The sequence below is a fragment of the Vigna unguiculata genome, chromosome 2 (assembly GCF_037176805.1).
Source record: "Vigna unguiculata cultivar grain cowpea cultivar isolate G323 ecotype 2 chromosome 2, ASM3717680v1, whole genome shotgun sequence".
Lineage (NCBI taxonomy): Eukaryota > Viridiplantae > Streptophyta > Magnoliopsida > Fabales > Fabaceae > Vigna > Vigna unguiculata.
The window spans coordinates 27931037-27953140 of NC_140793.1; the positions used below are offsets into that span (position 1 = coordinate 27931037).

At 31.3% G+C, this 22104-nt stretch overlaps 2 protein-coding genes, 1 long non-coding RNA gene and 2 other non-coding genes across 6 annotated transcripts; 2 read left to right on the plus strand and 3 right to left on the minus strand.

The window, feature by feature from the left end:
• Window positions 1–1366: 1366 nt before the first annotated feature.
• Window positions 1367–3169, plus strand: LOC114167050 (uncharacterized). The gene is made up of 3 exons (XR_003600094.2): window positions 1367–1501; window positions 1605–1671; window positions 2910–3169. It is a non-coding gene; the product is annotated as an uncharacterized LOC114167050 (long non-coding RNA).
• Window positions 3170–6974: 3805 nt separating this feature from the next.
• LOC114168320 (transcription factor bHLH93-like) lies at window positions 6975–8769 on the plus strand. Of its 2 annotated transcripts, none has more exons than XM_028053103.2 (4): window positions 6975–7657; window positions 7862–8014; window positions 8133–8300; window positions 8406–8769. In XM_028053103.2, the coding sequence occupies exons 1-4, from the start codon at window positions 7088–7090 to the stop codon at window positions 8490–8492; spliced, it is 978 nt and encodes a 325-aa protein (XP_027908904.2). In that variant the 5' UTR covers window positions 6975–7087; the 3' UTR covers window positions 8493–8769. The 2 variants fall into 2 exon arrangements, with proteins under 2 accessions (XP_027908904.2, XP_027908897.2); XM_028053096.2 differs by having other exon boundaries at window positions 7048–7657; window positions 7862–8032.
• An 899-nt stretch (window positions 8770–9668) lies between these two features.
• Window positions 9669–9740, minus strand: TRNAG-UCC (transfer RNA glycine (anticodon UCC)). The gene has a single exon. It is a non-coding gene; the product is annotated as a tRNA-Gly (tRNA).
• Window positions 9741–10338: 598 nt separating this feature from the next.
• Window positions 10339–10410, minus strand: TRNAG-UCC (transfer RNA glycine (anticodon UCC)). The gene has a single exon. It is a non-coding gene; the product is annotated as a tRNA-Gly (tRNA).
• Window positions 10411–11776: 1366 nt separating this feature from the next.
• Window positions 11777–16616, minus strand: LOC114167250 (Homeodomain-like superfamily protein). The gene is made up of 2 exons (XM_028052274.2): window positions 15737–16616; window positions 11777–12663 (listed from the first exon to the last, which is right to left on the minus strand). Exons 1-2 carry the CDS (start codon window positions 16541–16543, stop codon window positions 11926–11928), a joined length of 1545 nt encoding a protein of 514 aa, XP_027908075.2. The 5' UTR covers window positions 16544–16616; the 3' UTR covers window positions 11777–11925.
• Window positions 16617–22104: the final 5488 nt, after the last annotated feature.

Here is a 22104-nt window from a genome sequence, read left to right on the forward strand (position 1 = left end):
GAAGGATTTCAAAATAAAAGATGATCTAATTTAACACGTGATAAACATAGATTTTAACATATGATATCCTTAAACAATGTTAACATCAAATTAACACAAAACATCCTATATTAAATCTTTTAGAAAATAAATAAAGTTCCTATTGAGAAAAAATAAATATAAGAACTAACTTAAATAAAAAATACCCTAAATATAATATATATATATATATATATATATATATATATATAATAAGTTTGTTTGCCAAAATAATTTATGGTAGATTAGATATCCAAGAAAGGAGACAATAAGGTAAAATCATGTAAAAAATATGCGAATGATGAATATTATTTACACACACTATAAAACGTATTGGCTATCATAATATCATAAGAGAACCTTCATAACATTAATTAAAAGAGACGTGAAAGGATAAAAGTTGTAAGCGATATATATTACTAAACAAGATGGTACAAAATTACAATATAAGAATATTTACTAAAAGAAAAGTGTCATTCGTTAACTAAATGACATTAAATCAACATTACATGTTAATATATATTGTGAGTTTGTATTAAAATTATAATATCATAGCCAATGAATTGAATTTTGGTAGACAAAGTCTTGCATTCTAATAAATACTCGGATTTTGTTTATTAAAACTAATCATTAACAAACAAGAGATGATCGATTAATATAGATAATAATCTGGTTCAAAAAATATTAATAACAATATCTCATGTTATGTTAATAAATATTTAAAAATTAATAAAAATGGACATGTAATACGGTAAGTAGAAATAAAAAAAAATGATGAAATGTAAAAAGAATTATTAAAGCATAATAAAAATGGAGAAGAGTGTGGGACCAAAATAATAGGAAATGGACAAAAGTTGGCGGTTTTAAAGGGATATTGAATATTGTGGGCGCAACCTGCTGATTTCATCTCTGTGATTCTGTCTTTCTTGTGTTATGTTACGTGAACTCAACAAAACAAAACAAAACAAAACAAAAACAACCTATGCATTCATATTTCAATCACCATCACTTTCTTTTTCATCACCATTTCTCATTCTCTCATCAATCACTTATCTAACTCACATTTACCTCACAAAACATCTCAATAATTCACAACTTCCCACGTTTAATCTATTTTTTATCATTCCTAATTATTACTTTCTCTTCTTCTTCTTTTTTTTCCTTTTACATCATTTAACTATTTTTTTAACCATTTGAAGACAGCATAAAGCTGTAATTTTTTTTTCACCGGAGATGTTTATAATTAACGTACTTCAAAATTGTCATAAAATATTGGTAGTTAGGTTACTAAAATGATAATACGTCGGACGGGTTGGGCTTAAGGCCAGCCCAAGAAGTGCCCAAAACACCTAAACCTAACCCTAACACCTCATTCTGCTAATTTTCAGAGAAGATTGTTCCCCTACCCCCCTTGCAGCTGAACGTAGAGCTTTGCTAGGGCATTCTCCAAGCAACCGTCGTTTCACTCTAAGGTCTCATTCGGGTAAGTTGAACTTAGACTTTACCCTTCTCTTTCCATTCATGTGCCTTGGTCTCTGTTAGATTGAATCTAAAACAGTAGGCTTAGTAATACATCTATTTTCCAGTTTTACTGCGCTGGTTTGGGTCGTCGTACCTTCCCCTTCTCAGTGAACTTCAGTGCTCCCATTCAAGGTAAGGGAAGCTAGACTTCATGCTTTTGATTCACTGTTGGTGTGCTTTGGTCCTGTTTCGTGTTTTGGTGATAATATGTTGTTTTTGATGGTACGAAAATGCTTTGGGTGTTGTTGTGAGTGAGTCCCTGATTGAATACGCGTGGTTCAGTGGTGAGTACTGATATACTCGCCCAGGCGAGCTCATCTCGCCCAGGCGAGCTCATCTCGCCCAGGCGAGCTCATCTCGCCCATGTGAGAATAACAGGAACTCGCCCAGTTTTTTTCTACTCGAGCGCTCGCCCAGGCGAGGGGCTGTGTTTTGAGCGACGAACTGTCTCGCTCAGGCGAGATAGTCTCGCCTAAGCGAGAGCTCGCAAAATTCTCCAGGAGCCACTGTTGCAGTCTCGCCTAAGCGAGAGTCTGCTGCTTGAGCGAGAGCACTCTTCTCTCCTGAGCGAGGACTCTAGCTTGAGCGAGACCTCTTTTGGATTTTTGTTATGCTTTTGTTTCATGAATGTTGATGGTTGTTTGATTGGCTGGTTCATTGACTTATTATGTATGAAGGGGTTGGATATGCATGTACTATGTATGTATGGGGGAGAATAAATGAATTGGAAATGAGCTTGGCATGAGATATATTTGATGGTTGATCACCCATACTAAAGGACATGTTAATGGTATGCGTAAGAACTTCATGACTGATTGATAATGTATGAGTAAGGTTTATGTAGGACATAATTTCATGACCCTTGTAGCGGGGCTCGTGATGGTGCCTCATCTTATGGACGTAATTCAGTGGACCCTTCTAAGGGGAGTCCCCGGTGGTGCCTCAACAATAGGACCTAATTCCATGAACCTCGAGGTGAGGGTTCACGATGGTGCCTCGAGACCAAGACGTAATTCCACGAGGGTAACGTGGTGGTGCCTCAAGGCTAGGACGTAATTCCACGAAGGCCACGTGGTGGTGCCTCTTGTAAGGGTATAATTCCGCGAAGGCCTCACGGTGACGCCTCACTGCTAGGACGTAATTCCACTGTCTCGTGGTGGTGCCTCATTAAGCGTATCCGGATAGTCAAGTTTTGGTGTCTTATATGGTTTTGGTGCCTCATATATGGATGTCTGCCATTTATGCCTGAATATGAAATTGTATGTTGAGTGTATGATATGAGAACTTTTTCACTAGCTTACCCTTTGCTTGTTTGTATGATTGTGTGTGGTTTCTTCCTTTGCAATGATCAACCTTGTTGATGTGAGCAGATGTGAAAACCTCTGGCAGTGGTAATAATAGAGATGTTGCGGTTTGATGATACCTTGGGAGACTATCAGGCTCATTATGGGGGCCTCAGCGTTGGAGTTTAGTAGTAGTAGGAGTTTCTCTCGCTCTTGGCGAGTTTTTGTATCTCGTTTAGGCATGTGGAGCCTCTTTCTTTTGTTATGGATATGTTGGAGTACTATGTATGTCATATTTCGTCTTCCCGCACTCTCTAGATATTTAATATATGTGGCTTTTATTTAAATTGATTTTATCTATTTAATTAGGACATTACAGCAAGCAAATAATTAAATATCTATAGTAATTACTTATAACTGTTTACTAAAAATTTCATTTAGTACACATGACAAATTTATTAGTGAATGCAATTTTATTTTCTCATCCTTATGTCTCTACGATATTTACTTACTTTCTTTATCTCACACTTAAAACAATGAAAACAAAAATGAATCGTTGTGGTAGTGATACATTACATTTAATGATTTAATAATGACTGAAAATAGAATATTAGTAAAAAAGTTAAAAATCAATAAAATAATATAAATTAATTATTTTTCTTAATTTATATGCTTGTGTGGAGCGTCTATCATAAGTATTAGTTAGTTACTAAGTTTTACTTTAATAATGTGATAGTTTGTTTAACATGTGACTCTAATAATTTAAATTAATTTAATACTTATTTTTAAGGATAGTTTGATCAAAATATGTTTGTGTTGATACATAGATGTTTTTAACATATTTTCTACTTGTTTAAAAGCTGCTTCGAGGAACTAGTTATTTTTTATCTACATTAATTTACTTGAAATAATCTACTTTTAATTATTTATGTTTTGAAAACTTTTTCTGTATATTATATCTCAATGGTCTTCCGATTATTATTTTAGAATATTTTAAAAATTATCGCCATATTTATTAAGATTAAAATAATTGAAATATTTAGTTAGATATAATTGAATAATTAAATAATCATTTTATATCTTGTTGGTTTATTAATTATTTTCATCAAATAAATTCAAATTATCACCGTTTAAACTTTGAATTTATAAGCTTCTAATTATTTAATAAGTTTCCAATATAGTAAGTCACTGACATAATAACTAATAAAACAGTTTTCTTTTGTTGGAAACGAGATATAAATCAGTTATTTAGGAATATCATAATTAATGGGAAGAAATAGTTGGAAATACTAAATTGACAACTTGATCATAGATTAGAAACAAATAAAAAAAATGCATTTTATTTTTATTTTTTTATTAGTGCATATATCGAAAAACCTGCATTACAAGCATATAAAAGTGAACTCTCTTATTTATATGCTTCAATTTGAACTGGTTTTGGAATTTCTAATGCAAAGAGATACAATATTAATCACAACTGTCCTTTAATTTTTGAAAAATTATATATGACTTATTTTTTGACTTTATTTTTTACTATTTAATATAATTTAATGTGAATCATTATTCTTTCAAAGAAAAAAAAATAGTAGTACATTAACTAATAATTTACACTAAATCTAAACAATGAAAGTCATATAATATCATTGTACTTAATTTATAACTATCCGGTTTACATGATACAAGTTCAACTTAAACAACAAAGATTATGTATAGCATTTATTATTAAAAAATGGAAATTTATCATTTAGGATTTCACACAATAAGAAGAGAATTTTCTACTTATCCTAACTATACCATCAAAAGATTATGGGATAATTTAAGTGTTATCATTATTCTTTGTAATCTACAGCATATTTAAACAGTTTTTGATAGTATATATTTTCTTGTAAAAAAAGAGTGAAGGTCTCTAAATATTCTTAAGTTTATAAATTAGAAAAGAGTAAAACATTGAAAATTAATAGAAAGAGGAGGACAAAGAAAGGAGAAAATAATGTGACCCTTGGTTAGTTTATGGAAAAATGGAGGGTGAAAAAACCGAAAGTGTGGTAACAAATATCAATCTCAAAGTCACAATCAAATATACGTGTGAATGTGATTTTGTGAATTACATAAAACGGTGGTGGGGTGTAATGAATAAAGTGATGCAATCATTAAGGAGTAATTTGACTTAGCAAATGAAAGAAAGAGTGAACAGGGTTCATATATATACTTACTTCGCACCTAAATTTAAAACAAGGATCTTTGGATGATAAATGATCCTTTTAATCAAGTTGGAATACAAATTCTAATTCTTTAATATGAAATACATCGACGTGAGACTTCTAAAGTTTATAATAATGTGATACCAGACATTGAGAAGTGATGAATGACTTTGAGTGAAGCATGCAAAATCTGGGTATGGTGGTCACTGTGCACATTAAATGCATATGAATTAATGATGATGAGATACGACTAATTCATGTTGTTGTTGTTCTTCTAATTACAGGGCTAGCAGCCAAGAAAATACAGAAAAATTGCCATTACATTTACGCAATACTATTAAATAATGAGTGGAGGGGCCTAGTGACAATTCTGGTGCATCCTAGCTGATACTGACAGATGAGCAATTTTAACTTTATATGACAACCTACATAGTTCATAATAGTCTGGACCCAAAACAAAAGATGCATGTAGTAGTAGTGAAATATGAAAGTGTAATTTGCTTATTGGCTAATTGGGTATGCATATAATTTAAATGAGGGTGCAATGTGATCACCTAATGTGGATATGAACGTGCAAAGTAATTAATAAACAACTTCGAATTTGATTAGATTAGCCATCTGATTGAGAAAGCAATTTGCTCACGCGATCGCTCACTGTTCAATGTTTGGCACATTACTGGCTTCTTGTTACCATTACAGACTACAAGGACAAGTGAACAGATTATAAAACTCATCATTTTGTGAACATGGTTTTGCTCATTACCGTGTTCTCTCACTGAACTGTATGGTGATTTCACAAAATCCAGACCCATGCTTGCTTATTGTATGTATAAATTGTCTGGTAGTAGAGTGTATCAGTACTTGTAGTTCTACCAACGTGATCACACACTTGATCTGTGTGGAAAATGGTTGGCAAGTGAAGATTTTTAAGGGGAAATTTCTGAGACCTGTGAAGTTATTTATTGGACCTACAGCGATCAAAAAACCAGATTACCGTACCAGTGTTGAAACTTTATGAGCTGAGGCTGAAATAAGCTTTAGGATGCAATGATAGAACAATGAATGATTGGAAGGTGTATTTTATTTTATACCCGGTGGGGGTACAGATACTTAATCTAGCTACTGATATAAATCTTAACTGATTAAAGGAATCACTAAATGTAGCAAAAGAAAAGACAAACTGTTTTTCATTAGTCTTTTCTAAGTTAAAGATATATAAAGTATTTGAAAAGAAATGAAAAGAAACAAACCAGAAAAAGGAGCTAAAATTTGTAACTTTCTATTGCAAAGTATTTGAAAGTCTTTGTGTGCTAATACTTGGCCCACTTTAATTAGCCCCTACTTAATTACAAACACTTGTCCATAATTGAAGTTAAAACAGGCTGGCATGGAAGGAAACTGATTAGCATGGAATGGTAGTTAATGAAAAATGAACAATGTTCCAAATAGTCACAATAGATGAATATTTTTTAACTGTTTTTTGATATTGTATATTGAATGATGAAAAGTATTGAATATTGTGTATAGGGTGGAGTCTAAGCTCTAAACCATGATGGGAAGGAAGGAGAGAGATGCATTATTTCTCTTTGAACGTGAAAGAGAGAGGGGGTTGCATTAAAAATGGAAGAAGTACTGACAATCTATGATGCTAATTCCACCCACTTTCGTTAAAGACAGAATTGTGGGTCAAAGTTTTCAAGGAATGGTAATTAAATAAAAATTCTGGCTGGGTGATTATTTCGGTGAAAAGGACATCAATTCACCTTGAGAGTGAGAGAGAAAGGGGAAAGAAGGAAAGAGAAAGAGATTCCATTTTAATCTGAGGCTACCTCTAGGTGCTATTTCACTAGACTTTTCACTGTAATACATTCTGTAATCATAGGTGTTTGATGAAGAATGGACCCTATTTTACCCTATTACTTCTTTACATCTTACACTATTATTTAAACAAACTTCTCCCACTTGCTTCAACTTCATCTTTTATCAACCCTTCCCTGTTTCCTATTTTCACAATTCACTTCCTTTCTAGAGGAACACAGAAAGAGGGAGAAAAATAGCACAAACATGGAGCTTTCACAACTTGGTTTTCTGGATGAGCTCCTTGCTCCAAGAAAAGACACTTGGAGTGCTTTGTCCACTGGGTTGAATGAGTTACTCCCTAGTGCTTGGAGTTTTGACTCTTTTGATGACAACCATGGTTTAGCCACTTTGAATCCTTCTTTTGCTGCATTTTCAACCCCACTAGACCACAGGTTTGAATGTCCTTATGGAAGTGAAGCAACCCACCCTTTTGTTGATGGGTTCTCATTGCCAGAGCTTGATTCATCGTACACCAGAAATGATGAGTCAGCACCACTTCTGCCACAAGAAGATAACCCATCATTGGAGGATGAAGAGTTTGGCTTTCTGGGAAGTGAAAAACAGAGTTTGGAACAAGCAAAAAATGGCTGCAAAGTTGAGGAACAGGTGACAGAGATTCCAGTCTTCAACGTGGGTTTGTGTGCAGAGAAAAAGCTCAAATCCAAAAAGCTGGAAGGACAGCCCTCAAAGAATCTCATGGCAGAAAGAAGGAGAAGAAAGCGTTTGAATGACCGTCTTTCCATGCTAAGGTCAATAGTCCCGAAGATTAGCAAGGTGATTCAACAGATACAATCTCTTTTTTTCCTACCTCGTTTTTACCCTGTCATTACCTTTTTATAAATGTCTCAATCAATGGAAATGAAATTGGCTTTCATAAGTAGGTGGCCTTTTCATGATTGTTTTCTACCAACACTTGCATTTACTGTTTGATTTTCTCTTTACCCTTTTGAACTAACATGAGAATACAAACAATGACAGATGGACAGGACCTCCATTCTGGGAGACACCATTGATTACATGAAAGAGCTTCTAGAAAGGATAGGTAAGTTGCAAGAAGAAGAAATGGAGGAGGGAACAAATCATATAAACCTCTTGGGAAATTCTAAGGAGCTAAAGCCAAATGAAGCAATGGTAAGAAATTCCCCTAAGGTATGGGCTAGTTCTTGTCACTCTCAGTCAAACCTCTAAACTCTTCCACAATCACACACCAAGTTCCTGAACCAATGTATGTGTTGTAATGCTTCTGCAGTTTGATGTTGAGAGAAGAGAGCATGACACAAGGATTAGCATCTGCTGTGCCACAAAGCTTGGATTACTCCTGTCCACAGTGAACACCCTAGAAGCATTAGGCCTTGAAATTCATCAGTGTGTTATAAGCAACTTCAATGATTTTTCAATGCAAGCAACCTGTTCTGAGGTTTGTACAAACTAGCATTTGTAACTTGTTTTAGTGCTCTCTATTTATTTACATGGCTGGAATCAAATGTGTTACTTTTTTACCTTATTGTTCTAATGGTCTTAGGTAGCTGAGCAGAGAAATTGTACGAGCCCGGAAGATATAAAGCAAGCACTGTTCAGAAATGCAGGTTATGGTGGAAGATGTCTGTAAGAGAAAGATGGAATTAGAAAAAAGTCTGAAATAACAATTTGCTGATGATGAAAGAGAAGCAAAGTTCTCCTCTTTTGTACTTCAAGATTAGGGTATTAGAAAGTTTAATGAGATTTCCCAATAAGTTGGCTTTGATTGATGGTTTGATTCTTACAAGTTTCAGCTTTACCCTGTATTTTAACATACTATAGGGTATGTTCAGTTGAAGCCTCACTTTCAACTTGTGATGAATATCCAATTTTATAGTAATGAAAAAGGCTTGTTGCCAAACACATAAGTAGAATCAACCTGATTTTAGTAGAATCCTGAATATGCGGTTGCTTCAAAAATTTCTTTTCTGGGACATTATTAAACACATAATTTTTGTGTCAACTGTATACTACTGATGTCGTGGCCACACACCAAGTGGATGACACGATTTTAAAAGGGTTCTCATCTGTCAGAGACCTAACACTTTATGAGAAGTAAGGTAGCTAAGTGAATTGGATAACAACCACTTATAAAAGGATTTAAAATCTGGCAAGTTGCTTTATCATTTCTCAATAATTTCATGATATATAAGCTCCATTATTAGAACATTACTGTTGAAATGAATGCGATCCTCTTTAGTTCCAGATAGGGAAAGTTTCAGCTTGATGGTGCCCTTTGATTTGAAGAGCTAAACTTACTGCTAAGGCAAGATAACTGCAGAATTTCTAATTTCCAAAGTACAACAACAATAATGAGCTACGATTTTTGACCCAGAAAAATTACTCTTCATTTTACCTCAAAAAAAAACTATATAGTAAATCACATAAAGCTCGTGGAAAGACAACAAATATTAGCTTCGTTCATGTTTCATTTGGCTCTCCTCTTTTTGGTTTAGTTACGGTTCATTGTTCTTGTTTGATTTCGTTCAATATAAGGTAATCCATTTTACAACTTGGCATGTTGCATCCCTGAGAAAAGTCCCTTAAAATCATCCCTTTTCAATGGCAAATGAAATGAGTTAAAACTAGATGATGACAAAATTCAGCATTTCATTAAAGCTCCTGAAGGAATAACCATCAACTTCATTTTCGAGGATCAAACAACATTAAAAGGGTAAAATGGAACATAAAATTAGCATCTTCGCAGGACCAAACATATTCTTTATTTGTTCCAAAAACAGAAACTGTAAAAAATACAAAAGATGTATGCATCAGCCGGGAGTCGAACCCGGATCTATTGCTTGGAAGGCAATTATCCTGACCGTTGGACTACTGATGCTGTTGATGAAAAAAGGATTAAACATATCAAATACTGTTCATACTAATTAATTCTTCAATCTTTGGGATCAATATCAAACATTAACACTAACGAAAAAACATGCTTTATTGAAAAAAGTATACAAAACACCAATGCAATAGAAATTCAGATATTCTATTAATAGATAATTAAAGATGGTAAATTATTTAAACCTAAGAATGGTACAACAAAAATACAAACTCCTCTAGAGCTCTTAATCTCATAATTTGATTATCTAATTGAAGCTATAATTGAAAACACTTACGCAAGATTAATTGAAAGCTTTGAAGATTGGAATCTCTTGTGGTGTAGGACAATATTTGCCAATTAAATTGAATAATTTATCAAATCAATCAATATGTTTTATCCTTAATACTTATTTAAATTGGGACATTTAACTTAATTCATTTATAATATACAAGTAATGCCAAAAAAAACATAAAGGGATTTACTCAAATGTCAAATGCTACAAACAAGAAAAAGAAATCCAATTTCAACAAACAATAACATAAGAACCTAAGCTTTACTTCATTCAAAGCACCTCGAAAATATACCAAAAGTTATAAACAAAAAAATGAAATGCGTCAGCCGGGAGTCGAACCCGGATCTATTGCTTGGAAGGCAATTATCCTAACCGTTGGACTACTGACGCTATCCATGAACCCTAATTTGCAGTTATTGTCTCCAAATCTATATTTGAACTCTAAGCCATTTAAATTTGGGGCATTTAACTTAATTATGTTATACTGTAGAATAAATCAACACATAAAAACAATCAACAGATTTACTCAAATGTCAAATGCTATAAACAATCAAAAAAAGAAAAATCGTAAGTAGTCTATCCAATTTAAACAAACAATAACAGAAGAAGCTGAGCTTTACTTCATTCAAGCACCTTTACAAACTCCTATTTTGGTAACACCATATCTTCAACTTCATTTATATTTCGATCACACAGACACTAAATATATGGGTCTGCAACTTACCATTTGCTTTTTGCACCGCCAAAAATTTACAAAATCATTTTAAATTATCATACCAAATTGATTCAGCAATCTACAATATATATGATGCTAAATAATCATTCCCATAATTCATTATTAGAACTACTCAATTTAGACGCTTATATGAAAATGGCTGAATTTATGTAATTGCATGAAACCAAATTTAGTATAACTATAATACAATATTTCTAACATAAAAAGATAACTACTTTTAAAAATAAAACAAAACTACTACCTACACACTTAATTTAACACAATTGTACTTCCACGAAAATATACCAACATTTATAAATAAAAATGAAATTGTAAAAAACTAAAAGATGATGCGTCAGCCGGGAGGCAATTATCCTGACCGTTGGACTACTGACGCAATACATAAGTGACGAAATCCGAAGATTAAAATGAAACAATGAACTCAATAATCAAAATGAAACTTAATTCTTTTAAACTCTCTTTATTCTTGCATCACGTTAGCAAGGACCGAAAAAAAAAACACAATTATTTGTTTTCATATTTCTATCTTTCGATCTTCCCCGCTTTTATTTTAGGCTTGTATATCTTCTCAATTTCTTTCTATCGAATTGAAAAGTGATATATCCTCAAATTTTTTTAGGCTTTTGAAAAAATACTCAACAATTAAATACAGTGCTCATCAGTAGTTGTTAATGTATACAGATATTGTATAAGTTAAGATTTGAGGAGTAATTGGACTTAACTCTTGGCAAATAAATTTGTTGTGGCGGGGAATAAGTAGTTGTAAAGGCACTGCAATGTCAAATCCATAAAAACTTTAAGAATAAAAGGAACACCTGGGACCAACATCTTCTTAAAGTTCTTGCGTGGATGAGTCATAAACCGTGTAGCAGAAATTCATCCATTACTATTTCTTACACCCTTTTCAAAAGGACTAGTTATCACTTTTTATAAGATTCGTTTGTAATGTATTAAATAATATATTAATGACTTTTTCTAAATTATCAATCTTTTTGTTCTTATTTTTTTCTTTTAGAAGTATTATCTGTCAAACAAATTCATACTCAAATAATGAAAAGATGGGTATAACAGACAGTTACATGAACCACAGAAAAAATCAGTTTCTATAATTTCTAAAAGTACAGATCAAAATACTATACAAGCAAAAAGACAATAAGTTTCAGTAAAAGCTATTGACTTTCATCTTCATATTGAATGCTATCATCGTTAAGTTCATCAGAACTGCAGCCGTTGTCCATGACATTGACTTGCGATTGTCGAAATTTATTGATAGCATCTCTAGCTTCAGAAACCAAGGCAACTTTTGCAGCTTTAACTGCATCCTTTCTCTTTATGCTTCTTCCTTCACCAATTATCTTCATAGAGGCTGCTCTTCTCTTTGATTCCCTACAGCGTAATTGATTGACATATTTCTCATGCAATACCCTGTTCTTTACTTTCTTTAATACCGGAGGACTAACAAGATTTGTATTGTGCGAGCCACTAAATCTTGAAAGTACCTTATTACCACTTGAAGATGATGTTTCGGTGCAACTTTGCAGGAACCCTTTGTTTTCCTTTAGCTGCTTTGGAGTAGAAAGAGATTCACTAGGCTGTAAAACATTAGTGGACAAATCTATGTTTGGTTCGAGAACGGAAAATATGTCCCCTGCACCGTCTAGATCACCTACAAGCTTGCGCTGTAACTGCTTCTCAACAGACTTCTGGGTCATAATGTTCTTTGGTTTTAGAACATTAGATCTTCTAACTTTTATGTCGATAGGGTCGAGAAGTTTACTTGCAGATAAAGAAAATTCATGAATGGGTGATTTTAATGTCTTTGCCCTTGATCGAGGCTGCAATTGAACTGGAGTCGCATGGTCTATGTGAATTCTATCAAAGCATTCCTGTTGAGACTTTCCAGGAACCTGCAACATATTTTGAACGGTAATGGTTCAACCAATAGAAGAATAAAAGATATCAATAAGCTAGCTGCATCCGCATGATGTACCTAACAAGCAATTGACTAGGACAGACTATAAAACTACATTTGTTCTTCAAGAAATATACATAAAGAAATAAAATTGTCTAAACTTTCAACACCAGTTCCTCAATGTCTGGATACGTGATTGACGTTAAATGAAATGAGATCGGATATAATAAAGATAACATGCCATTGTTCTGTATATTTTTAGGATGAAATGGAAACCATCTCATATCATATCCCCATTTTCAAGGGGAAGAAAAGTGTTACATTCCATCCCTTCCTATTTGATATGTTAAAGTAGCCATTTTTAGAGTTAGTTAATTAGTTGTTTTGGCTGAAGGGGAGGTTATGAATGCAATTTTATCAACTGGTATCAGCTGTCACGTTCATGAACACACTCTCCTTCAGCAGTGGTGGTGGAATCAACAAGAAGCAAGCATCTTTACACAAAATGGAAGAACGGTTAGAAAATAGCATTTGTGAGACGAATGAAGCAAAAATTGTGGAATTGGCAGGTGCCGGGCAAAAGGCATTACATGAATACACTTGAAAGGACCATTACTGAACTACTCCAAAAAAATCCCGAAGATTCAGAAAAGTTACCACGAGCTAACAATTCAGGACATAGACAAAATCACATTCAAGATGACGGCAGAGAATCTGGTTCTGGTAACATTCATTCACATTCTGCTGCTCCTTAATCATGTGGAACTTGGTTAGATAGAATCTATTCTCCAAGATTCAATGGTGAGAACGTGAATCAATGGATTTGCCAATGCGAAAAGTACTTTTCCATTGATTTTACTTCTGAAAATATAAGGTACGTCTGAAAAGTTATGCATTTTGAAGGGGTAAAGCTTTTGTTAAATCTATTAAACATAATCATCGGCCATCTTAGATTGCATATGCGAATTGTTAATGGATAGATTTGGTAAAATTGGGGAAGATCCAATGGTAGAACTGATGGATTTGAGGCAGCCTTCCACTATTACGTCCTATATCATAAAGAATTAGGTGCCAGAATTAATCAATTGGACCTTTCTGAAGAATAGTTGTTTCCTGGAGGGCTTAAACATGATATTCAGATGATGGTTAGGATGTTTGAGCCTACTACAGTGATGAAAGCCTTTACCTTAGCTTAACTCTGAATCTGTTACTTGTAATGAACCAAATTTAAAAACAAGAGCTATTACTTGTAATGAATCTTACTACAAGGCTTCAACGTAGTATACCTCGATAGAGTTATATAGGCACAATGTTGTAATATCAAGGTTCTTTGACTACAGAGGTATATAGGCACAATGTTGTAATATCAAGGTTCTTTGACTACAGACTGAGAACATATTTTTGTATAATGTTTAATTAATATATATAAAGATAAATACTTTGCTGATAAAAAAAGAAAACAGGGAGACAGTCAAAATTGGCAACTTCAAAAGCATAGATTCCTCGGTTGCAAGGGGCTGATACATTAAATAAAAGACCTAACAAAGATGCAGGCAATCAAAAGTACATTATTGATAAAGTTGTTCAGGAGATGTTGGATTCCTGTTTTATACAGAACAGCTGCAATTATTATGCCAAACTTGTTGTGTTAGTTGAAAAAAAGGATGGCTTTTGGAGATTGTGTGCTGATTATAGCAGCTTAACAAGTGTACAGTTAAAGCCAGGTTTCCAATTCCTTTGGTAGAAGACTCCATGGATGAATTGAATGGTTCCATGATTTTGTCCAAAATTGACCTGAGGGCAGGTTTCCATCAAGTGAGGATGGATCTTGCAGATAAACACAAAACTGCATTCAAGACACAGTGGCCAGTATGAATATTTGGTCACATCGTTTGGACTTCTAAATGTGCGTGTAACATTTCAAAGTTTGAGGAATGTTGTTTTCAGGAAATTTCTCGGAAAATTTTTGTAAGCTTTCTTTGATGATATACTGATTTATAGCACCAATGAATCTAAACATATTTATACAAAATTTGAGGAAGGTGTTGTCAATCATGAGGGGCAATAATCTGTTTTCCAAGAACTAAATGTTACTTTGAAATGGATAAAGTGAATTATATTGGTCATTTCCTGTAAAAAAAAATCAGAATCTCTACTGATCCTGTAAAGATTCAAGCTGTCAAAGATTGGCCCTTGCCTCAAACTGTCAAACAACTAAAGGTTTTTTATGCCTTACTGAGTATTACAGGAGGCTTGTTAAAGGATACGACACAATAGGAAGGCCATCAACTGATATGCTCAGGAAAGATAATTGTAGTTGGACTTGGAAGGCTATGAAACTTCCACAGTATAAGTGGATGCTTCCTGATATGAAATTGGTTTAGTTAATGCAAGAACATCTTCTTGGGGGGGGGGGGGGGGGGGGGGGTGTGCGGGCTTATTGTTGTAAAACTTTACTTCTTTATCTTATTCTCTATTAATAAAGATCCTCGAAACTCTTTCTTGTTCAGAGTTTCCTGTACCCTCTGTGTTTTTGGAACTCGTTGGAATTCCTATTACTTGAGTTACTGTACCATGAATGATAGGATACAACAAGATGAAACCCAGTATCATTCCATTCTACACCATTGCATTCAAACACAAACAGCTATCACCTTTCAGAATTATAGTGTTGCCGTAAAAGAGTACATAATAACTTATTCACTGCAATTTTTAGCTGACAATAGCATGCAAGTTTTTAGCGCACACTTGAATCACCATATCTGTTTTCTAACATTTCAGCAGACAATAAAACAAAGGCAAAACAAGAAAATCATCAACCAAGTTTTCAAACCATAGCAAACAGCTTCATTTTCTGAATCCATTCTTCCATTATCAACACTCATATTAAATCTCTTTAAACTGTAAACCATCCACATAACAGTCAGCTGTCAAGGGTTACACAAGCAAATCCCAAACATTCAAATTCAGTTAAATTGCAACAGCATAAATCACAAACTTTGTTCCAAGTTGAAGTCGAACCAAAAGTCAATATTTTCTACTGCATACACACAGAGAGGGATGCATACCAGTTTGGAAACGTTCTTCCAGAAATGGGGGCTAGGCTTTGCAGTAAGATATGCACTTTGAAGAGCCAAATCTTGTTCCTTCGTCCATCCTTTCCTTATTTCATCGTCATTGCGCTTTCTCTTGTCTCCATTTCTCCCCTTCTTTCTTTCTCCACCAAAACCCTCATCACAAACAACACGATTTTCTTCTGTTTTAACTCCAACGATCTCCCTATTTCCACCCTTCTTTCTTCCCCCACCAGCACCCTCATCCGAAACGACACCATTTCTGGTCGTTTTAACTTCAACCCTCTTCCCTATTACCCCCTTCTTTTCTCCCCCACCAGTCCCTTCATCTGAAATGACAAGATTTCCTTGCGTGTTAACTCCATCCCTACTCCCCTTGTTTCTCTCCTTCTTCCTTCGTCGACGACGCCCTTCATCCAAAGCGTCATGATTATCGAGCGTTTTAACTTCAACCCTCTTCTCCTTTCTCTCTCTATTTCTTACTCGACCAAACCCCTCATCCAAAACTACACAATTTTCCTTCGTTTCAGCTTCACCACCCTTCACCCTCGTGCCTTTCACTTTCTTATCGCTTGGCTCGTTTTTGAACCTGGGAGATCGTCGAAGAGAAGAAAACCCAACGTCCCCATTGTTAAGCTTCGGAGATATTCTCGACCCGACTGTAGAATCATTGGATTTCTTTACGGAAACAGTGGCAGATTTGGGGTTGACAGTGGTGGTGTGGTTTAGTTGTGGGAGGAACCTGGGTGACCTTCGTGGGGTGAGGAATTGACTGTCCACATAAGAGTTTCTGTCTGGCATTTTCACAAACACTCGAAGGTGTCGCTTCTACAGTGAACAAAAATTAGATGCGCAAATTTTGAATTCATACTCGAATTGGAGTGAGACGATTGCTTCATGCACCCCATGTTTTCTACACCATATGTATATTGAAATGACAGTCTTACCCTTCGTTATTCTTCTTTGCCTGTGCCCCAGGTATCTTAATTTCAATCTAATGAAAGTTACTGTATTTAATCTTTGTAATAAAAGAAAATTAAGAGATTACATTAAATAAACCAAAAATCTTATCTATAATATAAAAAAATTTAATTTCTTCTTTTGTATTCAAATTTTATAATTTCAATTTTATCTTTATAATATTATTATTTGTGAAATTTTTAAAAAATAATCGTTATTTTTAAATGTTTTGTCTATTTTCATTTTTTTCTTTATTTATTAATATTTAATTTCTCATTTGTTCATTTATTTTATTTTATTTTTTATGAATATAAATTTACATATTTAAAAAATGTATATGTAAATGTACGATGGTATGTGTTTGTGTTTAGAGTAATAATTTATAAAGATGATTTTATTACAACTTTCCTTTCCATTTTTATAAATTTTAAATTTCTCTTCATTCTAATAATTTCGAAAGAAAATTACACCATTATGATTAAAAAATCTAATCTTATATTCTTTTACGGTGGTGGTTCTTCTAACAACTCCTTTCTCAGACACATCTTTTCCTTTTCTTTTTGTTTGTGATTATTTTTACCATCAATATACAGTTTTATTTTTTTCAACAGATAAAATTTGTAACAGATAGAATCTGCAACGGATAGTTAGTACCCGTTTATAAATAGATTAGGTGCGAGTATCATATTACTCATACTCACGGATATTCGTTACTCGCAAAAAATTAAAATTTAATTTATATTTTATTAAGTTAAATTTAATTAGAATTAGTTATATTTTATTAGGTTAAATTTAATTTATATTAATTTTATTTAAATTTTATAATATATATATATATATATATATATTAAATATTTGCATGTATGAGAATATCTAAGAGTATCCGCGACTTTTAAAGAAATCTTTAAGTATTTTTTAAACGGATAAACGGATGGGTAACAGATCGAATTTTTTTTTTTGTTGTAGATAAACACGATTTGTACCCGACCTAACTCGTTGTCATCTCTAATCCGAATGCCTTTGCAATCATAAGTAGTTCAAATGTTGTAAAGATCCTATTAATATACATTTTCATCTTCATCATTGAATAACAAAGTACATCTTGAACTTACAACAAAGAAGAAGAGAACCCAAGAATGTTTATTGTGGAAACATGTTGCAGGTATATTTCTCTCCTACAATAATAATAATAATAAGTTTAAAAGAAAAATTGTTTGCCATCAATAACAAATTACTTCTATGTTAATTCTTATCATGCAACCAATCAAAAATAGATATTGTGATGAGAAATTATCCTCCTTGTTTCAATTTTGATTTAACTCAAACCACTGATTACCACGCACTTTTAAATTTAATCTCACACTAAGTTGTGTGAAAGATTCACTTTTCGGTATCTTTATTTGCAATGGGTTAAAATGTTTTAAATATTTAATATAATTTAAACAATAAATAATTAAAATAAAATCTTGTTGCTATTAATGTTTTATACAAAATTATTTTTATAGATAAATATTATTTATAAATAAACGATTTTTTACATTTATTTTATTGATTATAACCTATTTTATTTTAAAACCAAATTTATTACAATTTGCTTCTAAGTCTCTCTCTTATTTATAAATATCACCTATGTATATGAAAAAAATACATAACATAACAACAAACACAATATAAAGAGTGACGTCTTCTTCTCTATATTATCTTTGAAAACAAAAAAAGGAGTGATGTTCATAATATTAAGATATCTAAGAGATCTAACAGATTGTTGTATTTTAAGATAAAAACACAAATAATTTTTTTTTTGCATTATGCAATAAGGGTGTTTTCTCTCTAAAGACAGCATTATGTGTGCTCCAACCCAAACTATTTATACTCTTCACTTCATTTTTAATTTTGTTCTATATTATTATTATTATATTATGTTGTTTGACTTATGAATCTTTTGTTATCCTAACATTATTATTATTATTATTTATTTATATTAATATTTTCCTAACATTCTTAGAGAGAAATTTATTTTTATTTTACTTTTTCATTATTATTTATTTTAATGCAAAAGTTAGAGATGATGCTATATATGAGTTAAATTTTCATTTTCTGCTAAAATTTTTGTTCATTGAAATATATTTATATTTTTTTTTTTGTGATATATAGAGCTATTAATATGTTATGGTTCTAATAAAGATATTTGGTGGACATATTTTAAGTGTTTTATCTAATAATATTTATAAAATATCTGTCATATCAGTGGCGAATCTTCAGGCAATATATTGAGGGTGTCAAAATTTTAGTTGAATTATTTTTTTGTTCATTTATTCGTCTAAAAATGTCAAGTTGGTCTTCTAGTATTTTTTAGTCTCAATTTGGTCCCGATTTTTAAAAATTAATGTGATTCGTTAAATTTCTTGAAGTAGGGTAATGATTTTTCATCAAAGTTGAGACTAAGATTATGTCAATTATACCAACAAAGCAAATCATTCATATTCACAACTTCAATTTTGATGAAAAATATTTGGTTCGATTCAAGAAATTTTACGAATAAAGGACAAAATTGCATCATTTTTTCAAAAGTCGGACCAAATTGAGACTAAAAAAAATTAGATGACTAACTTTATATTTTTTGAACGAAAATAAAAACCAAAAGAATAATTCCAAAATTTTTATATAAACTAATCAAAACATTGTATTTACTTTTTTTATGATAATAAAAAATAATAAAATTACAATTACTGTAATTATAAAATTAAATATAAATAAATTTTATAATTTTATTATAATTAATTTTCATTTATAATAATTAAATTTTAAAAAATAAAAAAATAAAATATGATTAAATTAAACAAATAACCATTTAAAAGATAATATTAATAAAATAATTATTTTTATTTAAAAATGTTTGAAAAATAAATGTGAAAACAAACTTTTCCATATATATATATATATATATATATATATATAAATTTATTAGAGTATCAAATATATAAAATACATTAAAATTATCAATTTAAAAAAATGTATTTAAAATCATATATTAAATAATATAAATGTAAAAAGAAAAAAAAAATTGGGGGCCATGGCCCCCTTAGTCAAGGGTCTGTGTGTCATACTCATCTTTTATTGTTGGAAGTTTCACATCGATTAGAGATAACACAATTTTATAGTACATAACTGAGATGCAAATCTCACTTTATAAAACAGTTTTGTGAGATTGATTTAGGCTTAAACTCCACTTCTAATATGATATCAGAGCCATTGTTAAAAAAGTTTATCCTAGCAAGATTTAATGACATTTTGTACCTCGGCATGAGGTCAAGTTATCGGAAGTACTTGAACTCAACTATACATTTAAGGAAAAATATTATCTAAACTATGCATGTGTGAAAAAAAATTATCTTGACATTAATGTAAAAAAATAAAAAAAAATAAAATGACTAAATAATAAATATTCGTTTTATCATATTCATGAATGTGCAAATATTGTTTATGACATTAAATTAGAAGGATTTGTTTTATTTGACATCATATTTATTATTTGTATGATTTCAAAATTGCTTCCTTCATGGTGTTATTGTGTACAAAACATATAAGTTTGAATTTTTTTTATGTTTAGATTAAGTGTCTTTGTGGTGAGAAAAAAAAAATCATTATTTTTTAAAGCTTGTTTAGAATTTCAAGTCTAGCTTGTTATAAACGTGAAGTTAATACTATTATTATGTATGTTGCATATGATTTCTCAGTTGAAAGGTCATGTCTCTAATCTTAAGTTACTGAGTTAAATTATGTTTTTAACTCAAACAATTAGTTTATAGATCATGAGACTAATGTTCATGTGTATACTAATAAAAAATTATTTTGTTTATATTATAAATAAAAGATTACTAAGTAAATTTTTAGTATAATAGAGTTATTATTTCTAAACACGATATTTTTTGTTGTGAAAGAACATATTTGTGATGATTTTGTTGATGTTAAGGCTTTATGCCTTTATTTACTGTTTGACTTTATAAATTTTTTGTTATCCATATATTTATATATTTGTCTCATTCTTATTATAATATAATTATTATTTATTTGATTAATATTTTGTTAACATAAACTATATTATCTCATTATCACACCATTCCATTTTAAATAACAACGTGCAGTTCATGGGTTTTGCGAAATTAGAAAAGGTACCTAAGTCTCATTATTATGTACGTTGTTGATGATATATATCTCTCAACAATGCTTCATTTGTCAGCAATAGCATAATGTTTAATTAATGATATAATACGAATCGAATCGAATACATATACATAACAAAGATAGGTTAATAATAAAGCATAAAAAAGACAACCGAATGACAAACAATTATATGATTTGTAAAGTTGATGTACGAAACGCATTCGTGCAAATTGTTTAATGTTCTTGGCTATCCATAAACAAACTAATAGTGCAACGTAACCTAATTTTATTGCCACTCTTTTCTTAAACCAACCTCTTTAAGGATCTAATACATGGAGTTTAGTAATAAAGGAACATATTGGATTACTACTTTCGTGTGCAGGTTTTAATGGATAATTTTTAGAAAATGTATGTTTATTTTTTTCTGTATTGTTTTTTCAAACTTTTTTGTTGATTTTATAATCTTAACTTCATGAATTTAATTCTCTAATAACTTTTGAAAATATAAGATTCCAAATCTTTTATACTTAAATTTCACCATTTTTATTGTCACGTTGATAGATGAACTGGGTTTATATTTTACTAAAGTTGGGTGACTAATTAATCAGTTTTTGAAGTAAAGTATCAAATTCAAGTTGAACAAAAAGGTCACACGTGTCAATTATTTTGGTTTTTAATTTTTCAAATTTTTTATAGATTTTGACTATGTAAAATATTGTTTAGCTTAAATATCAATGTCAAGAAAATTATCAGCAAAAAGGAACCGAGATAACAAAAAAGCCATTCTACAATATTTAAAATCAAGTAATAGTTTTTTAATTAGATTTTTAAATAAAAGATGCTTACAACATTAAGGGTTTTAGTTATGTGATAAAGCAAAGTGACGGAAGCAGGAATAATGATATTATTTTCTTTATATTGGTCTCGAGGAGAAAAAAGAACAAGGGGACCAATAAAACCTTATAATTATTATATGTTAATAAAATCATATCATAACAATACTAAAAAAATATTATTTTATTACACATGAAAATATTATACAAACTTTTTAAATTTGTATTATTAAAAAATAAATTTTGTTTTCTGTAAATATAATATATTTATTAATTAAAAATAATTATCCAAATAAATAAAGAAAATCTCTTTATTTTTTAGTTTTGAACGTAAGAGTTGTAAGCACGAAAATATTCAAAATTGTTTTTGAAGAATTAATTTTTGTTTTTTTTAAAGCAAAAATA